Source organism: the organism of the source record quoted next, unplaced genomic scaffold (genome assembly GCF_019419815.1).
Source record: "Pyrus x bretschneideri cultivar Hongxiangsu unplaced genomic scaffold, Pyrus_bretschneideri_v1 Contig12, whole genome shotgun sequence".
In the NCBI taxonomy this organism is placed as follows: Eukaryota; Viridiplantae; Streptophyta; class Magnoliopsida; order Rosales; family Rosaceae; genus Pyrus; species Pyrus x bretschneideri.
The window spans coordinates 106590-124514 of NW_025999413.1; the positions used below are offsets into that span (position 1 = coordinate 106590).

Consider the following 17925-nt stretch of genomic DNA (forward strand, 5'->3'; position numbering starts at 1 on the left):
CCGTTTCCATTATTAAAGCAAAGCAATACATTTCAGATGAGACTGTCGCCAATCGAGAGGGAACAGGATCCTCTCTTGAGTTTAGGATGGGGATCCTCCTAAGCAGTTTATCTGGACTGTTGAATTTTGATCTAACAGTTCCAAACATAAAGCCTTCTAAAAATTACAATAATTATAACTGTTAGATCAAATTTGACGGTCCGAATAAATTGCTCATGAGAATTCCCATCCACAGCTCAGGAGGATCCAGTTCCAATCGAGAGGCGAAACGATTTGTCGGAGATGACATTAAGTGGGTCCACGCCCGCACCACCAGCAGCAGGGATGAGAGGCCCTGTGCTGTGTTATGTATATATTTTCCCTCTTGTACCTTGTATGTACTTATACGATGATGCCCATTGCCCACCGCAGTAAATAAAACCAAACAATGTCATTTAGTTGTCACCCATTGCAGCACAGATGAGAGGCCTGTGCTATGCTATGTATATATTATATGTTACTTTGTTTGTATATATTTGCAAGGGTTCGTGAGGGGGATTTGGCTCTAATGTCTACTTTCTTGGTTCAAAATTTGGCTTACTTCAAGGATGTGACGGCGGCAGCAATGTGATATTTGATGCTAGAGATTAGGATTTTTTATTGTCTATTTTCTGCTACCTTCAGGTCTAAGCTTGTGTAGGCATCCCGTTATATCTTGGATTGCTGTTCTCATTTTGCTTGGGCATTTTACTTTTCATGTCGTTGTTTTCCCGATCCTTCTTAGTCGATGTACTAGTTTTTATTGTAATGAAAATTATCTTCGTATTCATTAAAAAAACAAAGCCAGTAGTAGATTAGATGTATGAGATGGTGACGTTATTTAATATCGACTAGCATTCATTTAATTTTTTTGGGTAAAGTACAAAAAATTACCTTAACTATTGGTGTCACGACACTTTCATACCTCATTTTTGATAATGTCATACCTCATCTTACGAATTTATGTCAATGTTATACCTTCCGTTAGCTTGGCCGTTTATTTCTCAGTTAAATGCTGATATGACTTGATCTGGGACCCATTTTTTATTAAAAAATTATTAAAAACTAAAAAAAATCATTTCATATTTTAAATATTAAAATAATAAAAAAAAGTTATTTAAAATTTTTTAAAAAAAAAAAAAAACCAACATCAATTCGTCCCCCTTCCCCCCTTCTCTCTCTTCTCCCCATCTTCATCTTCTTCCCCCCTTTCTGCAACTGCAACTCAGAAAAAAAGAAGAGAAAAAAAAATACACCAATTTGTTTTCCCCGCTCCCCACCCCCTCTTCTCCCCGCACCCACTCTCCACACCCAAGCTCCCCACCTTCGCACCCACCCTCTGCACCCAACCTCGCACCCATTACCTGCAACCCAAAAAAAAAAAAAAAACCCAGATCTCGTTGAGGTGGAATCGGGAAACCTTCGCCAAGGCGATTCCGAAGGTTGAGAACTTGGGCGCGGAGAAAATGGGGGGGGGAATGGGTGTGGAGGGAAGAAGATGGGTGCGGGGGGGGGGACGGACGAACTGGGTTTTTTTTTTTTTTTTTTTTTTTTTCTCTTTCCTTCTCTCTTCTTCTTCTTTTGCATGTTGGGTTTGTGGGGGGGGGGGGGGAGGGAGGAGGAATTGGGTTTCCCAATTTTTTTTTTTTCCATCTTTTTCTTCTTCCTCTTCTTCTTTCTTCTTCTTCTTCTTCTTCTTCTTCTTCTTCTTCCTCCTTCGGGTTGGGTTGGGGTTTTTTTTTTTTTTTTTTCTTCTTCTTCCTCCTCCTTCTTTCTGGGTTGCAGGGGGTTGGGTTTGTGGTGGGGGGAGGGGGGACGAACTGGGTTTGATTTGGGGGTTTTTGTTTTTTTCTCTTTTTCTTCTTTCTGGGTTGCAGGAAGATGGGGAAGAGAGAGAGGAGGGAGGGACGAAAGGAGAGGTTTATTTATTATTTTTTTAATTACTTTTTTTTATTATTTTAATATTTAAATAATATTAAATGATTTTTTTTGTTTTTAATAATATTTTATTAATTTTTTAATAAAATATGGTCCCGGATCAAGCCACGTCAGCATTTAACTGAGAAATAAACGGCCAAACTAACGGAAGGTATATCATTGACACAAATTCTAAAGATGAGGTTAATATTGTCAATTTTAAAAGATAAGGTATGAAAATGTCGTGACACCAATAGTTGAAGTAGTTTTTTGTACTTTACCTAATTTTTTTATATAATCAATGGGATTATGGCTCCTGGATACCTACTACATTATGTAAGCAACCTAGATACCTATACATTACGTAAGCAACCAAGAGGCGGGAGACTAAAGCCGTAATTAGAAGGGCGGGGAATTCTTTACCCTCATAATCTCTTTATCCTTCCATCCTTTTATATTTAAACGGTCACTGTTAAATCACGTCAACATCTTATATTGATTTTTTTTAAAAAGATAATAAGGGCATTGTGCACTTCTGGGACTCGACTCGAGGGGGCAGACAAATTTGCAAAAGGTTGTGTATACTTGACATTGTGCACTTCTGTTCCTACCTTCAGGATTTGGATTTGGATTGAAGTACCCTCTGTTTAATTAAATTCTAATTAACAAAAAATCGCACTAAATAGGGACAGAGCCCAGCCCAGCCCAGCCTGTGAGGAAGAGGACCAAATGGAAATGGGGGGAATGCAACTGATAGCTTACTGCTTGTTCGCTCTCGGGACTGTTGAGCTGATGATGGATTGACCCAATTGAATTTACACAAAAGTATATCTCATCCGGTCCACCTCCTCATTTGCCTCATTCGCCTCCTTGGCTCCGGTGACTGGTCTACGTACTGGTCACACCAAACACTGTCCACGTCCACCTCATCCTCAACAGCTAGATCAGCCTCATGAAAAGAATGATTTATATGCAATGAGTCTACCATTATCATCAAGTAGTGTCTTATTTTAATAAAGGGGAAACTTAATATAGGTTCAATTTTTTGAGCCGAATAGTTCAATTTATTAAAATAAGTCCAATTCCTTAAATCTTATTATTTTACTATCAATAATTATCTCTTAAATGATAAGATTTATTATAAAAATCAAATTTCTTCCTAATTATCTCTTTGATTTTTTTTTTTTTTGTTCTTGCTTGTTCTTTATCCCGTTTTAAACCCCATTTATAGATTTTATTTTTTATTTTTATAATCAACCTATATCACAGGTTAATTATATTTATCTACCTATATGATAGATTTTTTTTTATAATCAAGTAAGATTCATATGTCTTGCTTGTAGATATATTATGTTTTTTTCTACCTTTTAGTTAAGTTTCATATCTTACTTATAGGTATGATATACATTCATTTATTTGTTAGGGTAGAATGATTTGCAGATAGATTTATGTTAATATATATATTTTTTTGTTATAAGATATTAATTATATTTTTTGGGGTTGAAAATTCATAATATTAGAAGATTTTAATTGATTTTTAATATTTTTAGAAAATATAAAATGAGCATTAAAAAATAAATACATACAATTAGGTAATTGGACTCATTCCTTAAAACCATCTATGTTTTTGGACCTGGATCTAAAAGCCCCGCATGTTATGTATGAGTTTTTCTCTTCATGCCAATACATTATTGAATCATGATGCCATAATAAAAATAAACCCACTCTAAGTTTAATTAGGGATATAGATGCTATAATATGTGGCATACATTTTGGAATTTGGAGGAGGAGGAGATAAACGTTGAAACTTTCTACTGATCATCAGATATCAATGAACATCATAAATCAAGTTGAACTTAGTTTTGCATATGCATGTCTATTAATTTATTTATAATTAACGAAGAAGCGTTTAAAAGTTATATCAAGTTGAAACATTTCTGCTTCTGATTGGAGTCACTACTAGGCAGAGAAATTGAACATCATATATGTCAATTGGCATAAGTGATTGCCAGCAATGCGGGAAGATTGCATTTCAAAAGGACAATTTTGAAATCAACTTGGCTGGGAAAAATTAAGGGAATTTTAACGAAAAGTCCGTGGTACTGTTCACTTTAATGAAAAACTACATTTTGACACTAAAAAGTCAAACTTGGTATTGTTCACTTTACCCTTTATTTTGTCCTTATAGTTAAAACTCAAAGTTTTCAAGCCATTTTCATTAGTTTTCCTAAAAATTAATTCTAGCAAGGGATATCATTTACATAGTGGGAATCCTACAAGCCAAACTCAGAAAGACCCTTAAATTTGACGAAAAAGAAAACAAATTTGACAGAAGAACTACTAGTGCAATGCATGGTTAAGTTGGAGAGCGGAAAAAACTAATATGAGAATCTAGAGACAAAAGCTAAAAAATAGGGTAAAGTTGAGGGCCACCATGCACCCTCTATATACATATATATATATATATATATATATATATATCATGCTTCTTATATCATATAGTCATATGTCATCAATGGCAACCCCTTGGCCTTGAGAGCCAAGTGCCATGACAATGGACATGACCATTTGAGTAGCACTTGAAGAAGCAGGCTTTATGTAGCAGTTTGACGACACTATTTTACATTCGGCCACCACATGCTCCACATCTGATGAAGAGGCCGCCTGCGGCAGTGGGTGCAGGGTAGAATCCGTAGATGGCAGCTCCTCTCCTTTCATCTGATCTTCTGATCCCGTCATCATCTCCACAACTTTCACTTGTACACCTTCATCAATATCATCATCATCATCATCATCATAGATTGAAACTTCTGCCATAACTCTTAGAAACTGCTCCAGCGCTTTGCGCATCCATTCGTACCGGCAGACTCTAAAAGCCTCCTTTATGCTTAGCTATATCCGTACATATTAATTCCACATAGAATTTAAATAATTAAAAATCAAATATCTACTTTAGATGATTAATATGTTATAGAAATATGTACGTAGTACTAATTACGTACCCATTTTCTGTCACGGTTTTGCTGCTCTGGCCAGGTATCGAGCTCTTGAGTGACCTCTAACGCAAACATGTATCCTCTGCATCCTCCTTCCAGGCTGAGGCTGCACATTTCCTCTCTACTTTTGCTTCTGAACTCCCATACTCCCAGCGGAGTTTCCTGATCGAGAGAAAAAATATACAGACAAACCAGTTATATATAACGTTAAGGTTCTTATGCTTCATCATTAATTTCCTAACAATCATCAAACCAAATACAAATAAAATTAAGCACAATTAGTACGTACTCTTAGGGTTCCTTTGACCCCTGCTTCCTCAAAGGCTTCACGACAAGCAGCTTCTAAAACAGTCTCATCATCCTCCCATCCACCCTGACAGTACAGACACACACGCGCACATTTGAAGCTAATTAATTAAACCATACCGCAGATGGTGATGAATTAGAATCAGTTGATCTGGAAATAATGAAGTAATTAATTAAGATGTATGCATACTTTTGGGAAGACTCTGTCATGACGGTCTGGTGAAGAAACCATAAGAACTTGTATCCTGTTCTCAATATCACCAAATTGGTCGTCTCCATCGTCTTCTGCTATCCGGTAAGGAATGCATCTGTTGCAACACGTGCAAGTACGACCTAGCTCTATGAGTACGTAGTATTCCAGAGTGAATTCCTTCCATAATGTATTTTAAACCTAAGGGTAATGGTAGAGTAACCATTGTTTTAAATCTTATTTGTAAATTTTACGATGTGACAATCAAATAAGATTCTAGGACTTACATAATTTAAAAATGTAGATCAAACGTCACCAACCACGTCATGTGATTTACATAATATAATTTAAAAAGATGGTTTCTATTATCATAATAATTTTGTGATTAAGAATACTGTGAATGAGACAAAAAAGATCGTGCAAAATATAAAAACATAAAGAAAGTTAAGTCATCCCTTATTGTAAGTTGTAATTGATATGACCTATGAGATGAAGACAATTTGCATGCATCCATCAAACAGCAAAGTCAAGTATATATAGCTAACCATGTATATTGCTACTGTATTACCAGTGGTTATTAGTTAATTGGGGCTTGGTACCTTTTGTTTTTATTCTCTTTTGGTGATCCCTACTATATATTATATTTATTATCAGTAATTTGATTATTTTTTACTTTCATCGAATTCTAAAGTATTACAATTTGAACGCACTCGATCGAGAGGAAAGACAAATGAATGGAAACTTGACTAATAACGCTGCAGCAGCTGATTAACACAAGGGACGAAAAATCACGCGCCAACAGTAAAAATATATACATATATGTAAGTGAAATGAAACTCAGAGAAACCCCCAATTAAATGAAACTCAGACGAAAGTATTTGATGAAGCAATGAATGGAAAAGAAGGGCACACTATTGCTACATACGTACCCAGAAACGAGTCGGAAATTGTTGTCATAGCGTTGCCGATGTCGCCCAGTTCGCGCTAGTAGCACAGAAGATGACATGATGATGTGTGTATATAAATATTCTTCTATATATCTACGGAAACTATCCTTCAAACCCAAAGCCAAGAAAATTAATTAATTAATTAATAAAAATGAATGAGGTAATTTCCATCTGATTCTAAAGTAGATCGGTTTAAAAAAAAAAACAAAAACCACAATAATTAGAAGCATTAAGAGAGAGAGAGAGAGAGAGATACAAGTAAAGCTAGAACAAGAGGAATTAATCAAAACAGATACTTGTAATATTGATTTGGAAGGTAGGTTACGTACCTGGTAATTAGTTTTGTACGAACTTTGAGGAAAAAGAACCAGCTGTACTACCTAGCTAGCTAGCTTTCATAACATAACACAACAAATTACTTAAACTCTCGTCTCTTTCTCTCTCGATCGATCAACAAAAATTTCTTATTAAATGATCGGCTAGCTCTCATATATCTCGTCAACAAATAAACTCGACCGATTATAAAGGCAGGTCAAGGCCAGCTGCTCCTAGCTAGCTTTGAACAATGCAGCACAACATTTACGTCCAAGGATCGACCCAAATAACTCTTAGCTTCTCCCAAGAGGCGGCCGGACAAGCTGCCAACTGACTTGTATATATAGATATCTTTGTGTCAGACACAAGAGAAGAATCTACGTCATACTGCAGCTTTTCCTGCAGATGAGTAAAATTAGAAAGGGAATAATACAGAACAAGAAATATCGATGGAATAATGATAATGTCGAGGGAATTTCAAAGAAAGAACTAACAGAGAGAGAGAGAGAGAGAGAGAGAGAGAGAGAGAGAGAGAGAGAGAACGAGGTGAGGGTGAGGGCCAGAGATTTCCGCGGGACCAGAGCAACGGCATCCATTTATAAGAAAACCGTGCCAAGTTCATTTCCATAACGTCCCCAACTCCATTAAGTTATTTTTATTATTTTATCGTTATACAATTTAATTAAGTTCTGGCCATTCTCATATGGCAACTGGCACCCCCTTATAAGTTATAACTGATGACGATTGAATTAACTTTCAATTAAAATTCAGTTTTTTGGTAAATATATCCATCCAACCAACTTAATTGGCAACTCGAGCATAGAGAATTGTGATTATAAGCTGCCAAACATTGATTAATATGCATGAATAATCTCTACTAATTAATAAAACACTCATTGTCAACTAAAATCCTATGAATTATCAGTTTAACTCTCTAATTAAAACAGAACATGAATAAGAAATATGGGGCGTAAATGTAATTTTACACAACCAAGTTTTTTTCAAAACCTTACCTATATGTAATCCTAACATATCTCTAATTAAAAAAAAAATAAAAAATCTCACTCCCACATTCTTTATCACTCTCTTCCTCTCTCCTTCTATTTCAAAAACAAAAATGCCCATATGCTAGTTATGTATTAACGCACCTTAATTGATCTTCCACTTTATACATTGGTTGCTACAAAAAGCTGCGATGGAAGTAGAAGTGGTGATCATTTCATTATTTTTAATTTTCCTTGGCGAGTCGGCGACTGTGACTTTGGTAAAGCCATACTTTTAAGCGAGGGATTTTTATTTTTATTTTTTAAAATAGGAACACTCTTTGGATCATTAGATTTTACTTTAATGAAATTTTGTGGTTAAGATTAAATCACAGGCCACAGAATCTCAACCATATAATTTTATTAAAGACAAATATAACGGTCATGAGAGTGTCCTTATTTTTTTTGAAAAATGGGGATCCTTCCCCTTAAAGGCTTCATTGGTAAAACATGCATGCATTTTTATAAAGAAAAACTAATGAAAATGACTTGAAAACTTTGAGTTTTAACTATAAAGACAAAATAAAGAATAAAGTAAATGGTACCAGGATTAACTTTTTAGTGTAAAATTTTAATTTTTCATTAAAATAAAGATTATCAGAATCTTTCTGTTAAAGTTCCATTTTTATAATTTGTTTGTTTTGCTTTTGATGTGGAAGATTTGTAAAAAGAGACGAGCCAAAAGTAACCCGAAACACGCAAGCTAGTATGGCCGTCGATCATGTGAGAAGACGATAGCCACGGGCCCACGTTGTTAAGTAATATACACTAGCTAATAAATACAGTAATCAAGTGGTGGGAAAATGCTCGATCATACAAAAAGAGCTACATTTTATTAATTGAAGATGACATGAGAAAACGATAAACGAAGCTTCTCCATGCATAATAGTGATTGAGAAGGCAAAAGTGTATCTTTTTTTTTTCCACATATAGCTTTTTAACAACTTTAATTTTAATATAATATTATAATTGTTGATCAAAATCCTCTTAGAGCATTATCAGTGAGAGGTTCTATATAGGGTTGGAAAAATGGTGGATATAGCCAATTTTAGAACCCCGATGAATCTTTGAGGCTTTATAAAAGAAATTCTCCCAATGAGGGGCTATATATTTCGGGTTCTATATGGGACTATAAATATTTATTTATGTAGTAATTTAATTAAGTGATTGATTTTTTTTTTTTTTTTTTTTTGTGTTAGCTTTTCTTAAGTTGATTTTTGAACATGCTATCTTAATTTTTTTTTTAATGGACCTTTCAACCTAAAAAGTTCAAAATGTGACAAAGTTAAATTTAATCATTTATAAATTGTTCATTGGATTAGATTCTCTCAATGTCACATCCCGGCCCGGGGGGGACCACTTCCCGGGCCCGCTCCACCACCGTAGCACGATATTGTCCGCTTTGGGCCCCAACCACGCCCTCACGGTTTTGTTTTTGGGAACTCACACAAGAACTTCCCAATGGGTCACCCATCCTGGGAATGCTCTCGCGCGCTACTCGCTTAACTTCGGAGTTCCCATGGAACCCAAAGCCAGTGAGCTCCCAAAAGGCCTCGTGCTAGGTAAGGATGAGAATATACATTTAAGGATCACTCCCCTGGGCAATGTGGGATGTCACAATTGTCACATCCTGGCCCGGGAGGAATCGGCTTCTACTTTTTTTTGTTTTATAGCTGCTTTGTTCTTTAGCTTCTACCTATTTAACCAGAAAGAAATCAGTATTTCTAATTGTGATGAGCTTAAACATTTACAAAACGACCATGCTTACTGCAAAAAATAAATAAAAAAATACATGTTATAGTCTGGTGGAATGCAATTCATCCTTGAAATTTGACGATAGGGAGTGGTGAGTAGAAAAGATTGATTTGTATCTGTCTGTATGATTTAGGGTTTGCTGCGCATGCATGCGTCTGCACATTTATCAAAACTACATGGCTATCTTATATAACATCTGGCATGCGTATAGAGAATAAAAAACGTATAAACCGGTCAAAGCAGTATATATAGTGGTCAGTAGTCAGTAATCGGCTACGTTTTAGGACGTGTAAGAAAACAAAGAGCGAGGCGATGGAGAAAAAAGTGTAGAGCCTAGAGAATTCCACATTTTTAGAAAACTAGGTCAAGAGTGTATAAAGATTAGCAACATCCTTCAAACCCCTTCTCTTCCATGTCCGACCGTTACTAAAGTTGTTACAAGCCTTTCAACCTAAAAAGTTCAAAATGTGACAAAGTTAAATTTAATCATTTATCAATTGTTCATTGGATTAGATTCTCTCAATGTCACATCCCGGCCCGGGGGGGACCACTTCCCGAGCCCACTCCACCACCGTAGCACGATATTGTCCGCTTTGGGCCCCAACCACGCCCTCACGGTTTTGTTTTTGGGAACTCACACAAGAACTTCCCAATGGGTCACCCATCCTGGGAATGCTCTCGCGCGCTACTCGCTTAACTTCGGAGTTCCCATGGAACCCGAAGCCAGTGAGCTCCCAAAAGGCCTCGTGCTAGGTAAGGATGAGAATATACATTTAAGGATCACTCCCCTGGGCGATGTGGGATGTCACAATTGTCACATCCCGGCCCGGGAGGAATCACCTCCCGGGCTCGCTCCACCACCGTAGCACGATATTGTCCGCTTTGGGCTTACCATTCCCTCACGGTTTTGTTTTTGGGAACTCACGAGCAACTTCCCAGTGGGTCACCCATCATGGGATTGCTCTAGCCCCCTTCTCGCTTAACTTCGGAGTTCCTACGGAACCCGAAGCCAGTGAGCTCCCAAAAGGCCTCGTGCTAAGTAGGGATGGGATATACATATAAGGATCACTCCCCTGGGTGATGTGGGATGTCACAATCCACCCCCCTTAAGGGCCCGACGTCCTCGTCGGCACACACGTGGCCAGGGTTAGGCTCTGATACCAATTGTCACATCCTGGCCCGGGAGGAATCACCTCTCGGGCTCGCTCCACCACCGTAGCACGATATTGTCCGCTTTGGGCTTACCATTCCCTCACGGTTTTGTTTTTGGGAACTCACGAGCAACTTCCCAGTGGGTCACCCATCATGGGATTGCTTTAGCCCCCTTCTCGCTTAACTTCGGAGTTCCTATGGAACCCAAAGCCAGTGAGCTCCCAAAAGGCCTCGTGCTAAGTAGGGATGGGATATACATATAAGGATCACTCCCCTGGGCGATGTGGGATGTCACACTCAATCTCATCCGTTGACAAAGTTAAATTTCACCTATAACACAACAATTTACCTAGCACCAATTGGTAAATTAGTATCATACAATTTTGAAAAAATTTATTTGAAAATTTCATCCACAATTTCATGCACCAATGCCCATGAACGTTAAATCAATTTGAAATTTTAATTCTTATGAAATTTAAAACAATCATTAATTAGCCAAATTGCAAGAAAATAAGTAAGAAAAAAGAATAATAAAAGGTGAGTATAAGTGTATTCGCAAGTGGAGAGAAAGTGATAAAATTTTGCTCATATGGGTTGCTACTTTTTTGTAGGATCCATTGTTTTTTTGGGCTAGATGTAGCCTGATTTTATGCTACCTAAGAAAGGAAATTGCTAGCCCCAGTGGTGGATCTAACCCCATTTTTCGGCTAATTAGGGATGAAATTTTTCGTTAAGACTTGAAATGTAGTAACTTCATCGAGGATATAGCACCCCATTGGGGATGCTCTTAGTCTCCGGTTTCAGTTTTTCCTTGCAGTTGCTGATCTATTAACTAATAAGCAAGGGAGGGAATTGCAACACCAGCACCGCCTTTTTATTGTTCGTAAATATCCTCTATCTCCGCATTTTATTTTATATTCGTACTACATTTTAATGCAGCACTCTTTGTCAATAAAAAATCAATAAAAGGTAGTATACCTCATGCAAAGTGTATATGTATCGTCATACATAATTGCATTGGAATGTTCAGTGACGTTCCTGGAAAAACTGCACTAGCTAATGCTGCAGAATAGTTAACCAATCAAATTAATCAAAGGCATGCGCATTGATTCTTTTGGGCGAGTGCGCAATGCATATATGCAGTTTGCTTTAGCATCGATAAAAGCTATGGGTTACCATCCACGACTCTCGGCAACTCTGACTGACTGTGAGGCACCTAATTCTGTGGTGTATACATATTGATCACATTGAGTGTATATATATTGATCTCATTTCAATGTAAATTTATAATATAGGCATCGACCCTATTATCGTGGCACGAGACAGATGCCTTGACTTTATACACACACACAATTATATATACATACATACATATATGTTGGAAAAATTAGGATCTACTTGCTATATTAAATCACATATAAAATCAAGAAATAATTCATACAATTATATATCATAATAATGTATACACATGAGTAACTAATGTTAAATGAACATTGCATAATGGATTAGAAAAACCTATAAAATACGGTTGAGGCAAGTGTTGGACACTTTGTCCTTAAGACAAGTTTACGTCCCACTATGGTGCTCATGGTTGATCGACGCATGTCTCCCAAGATACAACAATCACATCCTTGTAATAGTAGCACTCCAAATCATATGGCTCCATGAACCACAATTGTGTTGAAAACTCTCTCATATGGACTCAATGTGACTCTCTAATATTTTGTGCATTCTATGTATGATTATGTAAACGAATGAAAAGTCTTCTTAGTGATTATAGGGGCTTCCCTATTTACAGAATGTGAGATATCTCTTTGGAAAGTATGTGACTATTCATGAAGAGTCAAAAGTTGCAACACTTCATTTAAGTAGACATATCTTTCTACCAAAAAGCTCCACTTCTAATTTCCATTCAATTAATAAATTTAATATAATAATATTTTATTAAATTTTCCAACAATATATTGATAGTACTTTCTTTCTTTCATGAATAAGAACATACATACATACATATATAATTAAAATCATGTATATTTATAGATTATAATATATATATATATATATATTATATAAAGAGAACACCATAAAATGGTGAAACATTCAAAATACCATATATTATCCTTCAAGAATTTCGAAAAATACAATTGAACCAAAAGGAATTAAAGTAATTCACAATATTTTAATTTTGGATGAATTTTAAATTTTAGAAAAAATTAAAACAAAAACCTTCCACGTTAGTAATTCACTGTATATTTTTAGATTATATAGTATTATGGCGCATATATAGCATCGTTACACGTAAAAATATGCATGTATGAGAACTAAGAACATGTTTACTATGAGAAAGGTAGATATATAAAAGTTTATATATGAGAGAAACAACCCCTCCTTAGAAAGGATGAGGATACTCTCTGGATCCTCTTTGTGGGGATCTGATGATCAATTAATCGTGTCTGTTTATCGTATATTGTACGGTCAGTTTTTGTTAAATATTATTTATATTTAATTTTAAGTTCAAAATTCAAAATGATTTATAACCGCACAATGTACAATGAACAGACTCGATTGATCCTCCGGATCCCCACAAAGAGAATCCGGAGAAGATCTTATTCCCCTTGGAAATCCTATATTTTGATTTTTTTTTTAAGCATGAAAATCAATTTCAATACTTAATTGCTAGTAAACACATAAATAAGAATCATATTCATCCTTTCAAAATTTTGGTTTGTTTTGAACCACATTATTACTAATTCATTGTGAGGTTACCCAACCCTCCATCCCCCTTAGTGTAAATAATATGGTTTGTTAAAAAAAAAAAAAAATTGGTTTGTTAATAAACATAAAAATAAGAATATTACTATTTCTTACAAATTTATTATTTTTCGAAAAGAAATTTATTATGGCGTCCACGTGGCTGTTTTCTACCTAATAAATTTTTTCCCCTTCAAAATTTCATTATATCTTTTAGGGTAAATTACACAGAACTACCTCAACTATTAGGTCATTAACAGTTTCATACCTCGTCTTTAAAAAGTTTCAATGTCATACCATATCTACGAATTTGTTACAATGTTATACCTTCCGTCAGTTTGTTTGTTAATTCTCTGTTAAGTGCTGACATGTCTTGAAGCGGAACCCACTCTTTATTAAAAAATTAATTAATTAATTAATTTTTTTAATTCTCAATAATTTTTTTTTAAATAGGGGACCCACTTGTTGTCACATCCCGGCCCAGGGCGGATCACTTCCCCGGCCCGCCCCACTATCGTAGCACGATATTGTCTGCTTTGGGCCCGACTACGCCCTCACGGTTTTGTTTCTGGGAACTCACACAAGAACTCCCAGGATGGGTGACCCATTGGGAAGTTCTTGTGTGAGTTCCCAGAAACAAAACCGTGAGGGCGTAGTCGGGCCCAAAGCGGACAATATCGTGCTACGATAGTGGGGCGGGCCCGAGAAGTGATCCACCCCGGCCCGGGATGTGACAGTTTGGTATCAGAGCCTAGGTTTGGCAGTCCTGTACTTTTGTGAGTATTCTAATAGTTTTGGTGTCTTCTGTCAGAACTATGCCGCCTCGTCGGGAACCACGTCGCTCTGCTGAGCCTAATTTCCCCGATATTGCTCAGCTGGGGGAAGCTATTGCTACAGCTATTCAGTCGGTGATCCGCCTCGGGCTGGGATGTGACACTTGTCCACCTGTGTCCCCCCTTCTTCTTCTTCTGTTCTTCCCCATCCACCCGTGCCCCCCCCCCCAAACAACCTTCCTTCACCACCCCACCGCTACCCTCTCTTCCCCATATCCACGCCGACGAGGAACACCACATCAACAATCCACCCAAACAGTCCCTTAAACCCCACCATTGCCTCCCCCAACTTGCAGCTCACCTTCACCAGCACATCCGAGTCCTGAGAATGTGTCACCGCCTGCACAATCGCCCTCGCCCGCTTTGCCGCTCTTGAACACACCCGACCCAACAAACACCCCGTTTGGGTTCAGGTCGACCTCGCCATTTCGCGCGTCCAGGTGCAGATTGACGGAGGGAAGGGGGATCCATGGGTGAGATGGAGGGAGGTGGTCATGGAGGAAGAGAGGGTGACGGTGGGGTGGTGAAGGAAGGTTGGGGGTGGGGGGGGACACAGGTGGATGGGGAAGAATAGAAGAAGAAGAAGAATAAGAAGTGAATGAGGTGGTGGGTTTGGGGGGGTGGAGATGTTGGCATGGGTGGGGAAGGGGTCGGGGGTTGCAGGGAAGGGATCTAGGTTTTGGGTGGGATAAGGGGGGCGGGGGAAGAAAGGGTGAGGGAAGGGGTGGGTCCCCATGTAAAAAAAAAAAAAGATTTTATTTTTTTTAAATTTTTAATATTTAATTAATTAAATTTTTAATAGAAAATGGGTTTTGTCACTTGCCACGTCAGCATTTTAATAGAGGATTTGACAGACAATTGACGGAAGGTATGAAATTGTAACAAATTCGTAGATGAGGTATGATATTGAAACTTTTTAAAGACGAGGTATGAAACTATTAATAATCAATAGTTGAGGTAATTCTGTGTAATTTACCTTATCTTTTATGTATAAAGGGTGAAGCAATCATAATGCTAAATTGTCCTTCTATTAAAGATTTTTTAAAAAAACATATAAGGTGGTTAATAAGTTCATTATTTTTCAAAATATATTTAAGAAAAAACAATATCTCAAATAAATAAAATTAAAACAATTAAAAAAATTCAATTGTTAGACGTCTACAGATGTGGCAAGAGACTGTCTAATAGAACAAGAAAGACTTGAGTTAGCGGTATTTGGACGCACTTGACGAAGTCATGGTCTCATGGCAAAGGACATTTGTCTTAATGAATATATAAATTGTATGCATACAAAAGGAGAAAAGGAAAAGGAAAAATTCTCATTAGCACTTGAAAAAGTCGTGATGCCCTTCTTTTTCTTTTATTTTTCACTTTGAGACTGCGGGTCATTAGCTCTAGAAAAAGAGCGTGTATTATGCATTTTGGGAATTGTATTGGTAGGTCTTATTTGTAATGTATTAGCAAAATCTATTAAATTGCAGTCTTCCTATTATTATTCCTCAACGAAATGCCCTAAATTCGACGTTGGTCAATGGGGGTATATCCGTATATGGCATAAAATGGTGGTAGCCTTTCACATTCCAAACGGGAACCTCCTTTGTTGCCTGGTAAAATGGGCTAGCTAGGAATTCATTTAGAGTGCTCAATAGAGATACTTTTTAGGGAGTTTTAACAAAACAAACAATATTGTTCAATTTAAACGAAAAATACATTTTTACTCTAAAAAGTCACTTCTGTTACTATTCACTTACAACACTTTTTTGTCTTTTTGATTAAAACTCAAAGTTTTCAAGTCATTTTCATTAGTTTGCCTTACTTTTTAAAAACACAATATATACATGAGTGTTTAGTAATCAAAAGTTTGGAGGACAGGATAAGTTTATAGATCTATAGTACGTTGAACAAAATAAACGAAGGAAAACTTTTTGGTTTTGTTTAAGCTGAGGGTAAATTAATGACACACCCCAACCGAGATCAGGGCATGCTGGCCGTCACGTGGAGATGACGTAGCCATGTGCACAGTGCGGAAGCTAAAGGAAATAATATAAAAGTACGAATAATTTAAAACTAGCATATGTAATGTGATAAAATAAGTGCTAGCGAAAGTGAGATGCTGAATTTAGAGCCTAAAGACTACAGCAGTCCAAAGAAAAGATACAACAATAGTGCACCCGAAGGTGACCCTACACTGGTGAGTGTCTGTCAGAAATGCCGAGACGCCCTCTGGGAAAACCACCAAACCCGCTAAGCTACTAGAACCTGGAGGGGCGCAAAACAAAAGCGTGAGTGGGCAAAAACAATTTCTTTGAAAACCATTTCATAAAATACATTCTAACCCCTCGCCGTAAAACCTGTATACTTCCCAGAAAATAAACATATATACGTAGGTATAAATATGCCAAATATGCTCAAGGGTATGCCATCATGCTCAAAGGTATGCCGTCATGCTCAAAGCCTCATAATAATATGCAAGTGCTCAGGTATAAACCGTGTCAATAACTTATCACTGGCAGCCGGAGTCACCTAAAGTGACCTGTACGGCTGAATCTAGAGCTCAAATCTCAATCTCAACAACTAAACCTGCCCACGAGTCGGAACCACCTATAGTGGTCTGTACGACAAGCCTGGGTGTAATACATATAAACGCTCTAGTGTTACGATCACGTGAAGGCTGTGCGAATAATCGCGGGTCACCTACGAGTCGGAACCACCTATAGTGGTCTGTACGACAAGACTGTGCACCTAACTTGGATCCAAGCTGAGCGTGTGGTGCGGGAGGTGAACAACACGTGAAGGACTGTGCCCTACTCTGGGCGGAAGCACTAACACCGGGGGTGCAGGTTATGAGCTCTCTAAGCTTCTCTAATCACTATTGAATGCATATATGAAATAACGCTTACCTGGCACTTACCTGTGCCTCCACAGCACCATTATATATATATACATACACGTAATTGAATTTATAAATAAACGTAGATGCAACTAATCATGCATAACCACCAATTATATAAAAGAAACGGCATAACGAATAAGCATTTATACTAATTTCTGGGAATTATATGTATATAGGTATATACGGAAAACCAAAAGCCCACTCACTGGTATGTGGAAGGGTCGTAGCCCCCCTGCCTCGAGTGTGCACGCTCGTCCTCGGGATAGGAATCACCTATATGCGAATTAACTATAAAAACGTTAACTTTAAAGCACATAACCTTCCGTTCAAAATAACTTCTCATACATTGCTCAAAATGGACAAATGAATATACCAACGTGCTCTACACAACCTCAGGATCACAACCATATTTTTAAAATAATTTTTGGACCTCTCACGCGCCCCCACGCGCCAAAATAGGCACGGACCTACGCGCCCCCACGCGCGGCCACGTGCCGTGCACACTGACGGTGTCAATTGACGCCGTCAGGAATATTCCGTTATACTTAACCAGATACCGTTACTGCCGTTAGGAATATTCCGTTAAAAATTAACGGAATATTCCTGTTTCTTCTCCGGCCTACCCTCGCCAGACTCCGGTCACCGGAAAACTAGGAAAACTTTAAACTCACTATTCTCCTTCGTTTTTCAACCAATTTTCATGATTCTTGAACCAAAATGAAGCTTAAACCTAGGAGAATCACGATAGACTACTTTTAAAGGCTAAAAACCACGCGATCATACCTGTCTTCAAACTCAAAAACCGGCCA

At 37.4% G+C, this 17925-nt stretch overlaps 1 protein-coding gene across 3 annotated transcripts; it reads right to left on the minus strand.

Moving 5' to 3' along the window:
* Positions 1–4159: 4159 nt before the first annotated feature.
* On the minus strand, positions 4160–7367 carry LOC103936995 (nudix hydrolase 13, mitochondrial). 3 transcript variants are annotated; one of them, XM_009346896.3, is made up of 6 exons: positions 6704–7367; positions 6357–6476; positions 5428–5545; positions 5221–5304; positions 4938–5093; positions 4160–4827 (listed from the first exon to the last, which is right to left on the minus strand). In XM_009346896.3, the coding sequence occupies exons 2-6, from the start codon at positions 6431–6433 to the stop codon at positions 4438–4440; spliced, it is 825 nt and encodes a 274-aa protein (XP_009345171.2). In that variant the 5' UTR covers positions 6434–6476; positions 6704–7367; the 3' UTR covers positions 4160–4437. The 3 variants fall into 3 exon arrangements, with proteins under 3 accessions (XP_009345171.2, XP_048433645.1, XP_009345170.2); XM_009346895.3 differs by having other exon boundaries at positions 4163–4827; positions 6357–6481; positions 6704–7366; XM_048577688.1 differs by lacking the exon at positions 6704–7367 and having other exon boundaries at positions 4162–4827; positions 5428–5628; positions 6357–6487.
* Positions 7368–17925: the final 10558 nt, after the last annotated feature.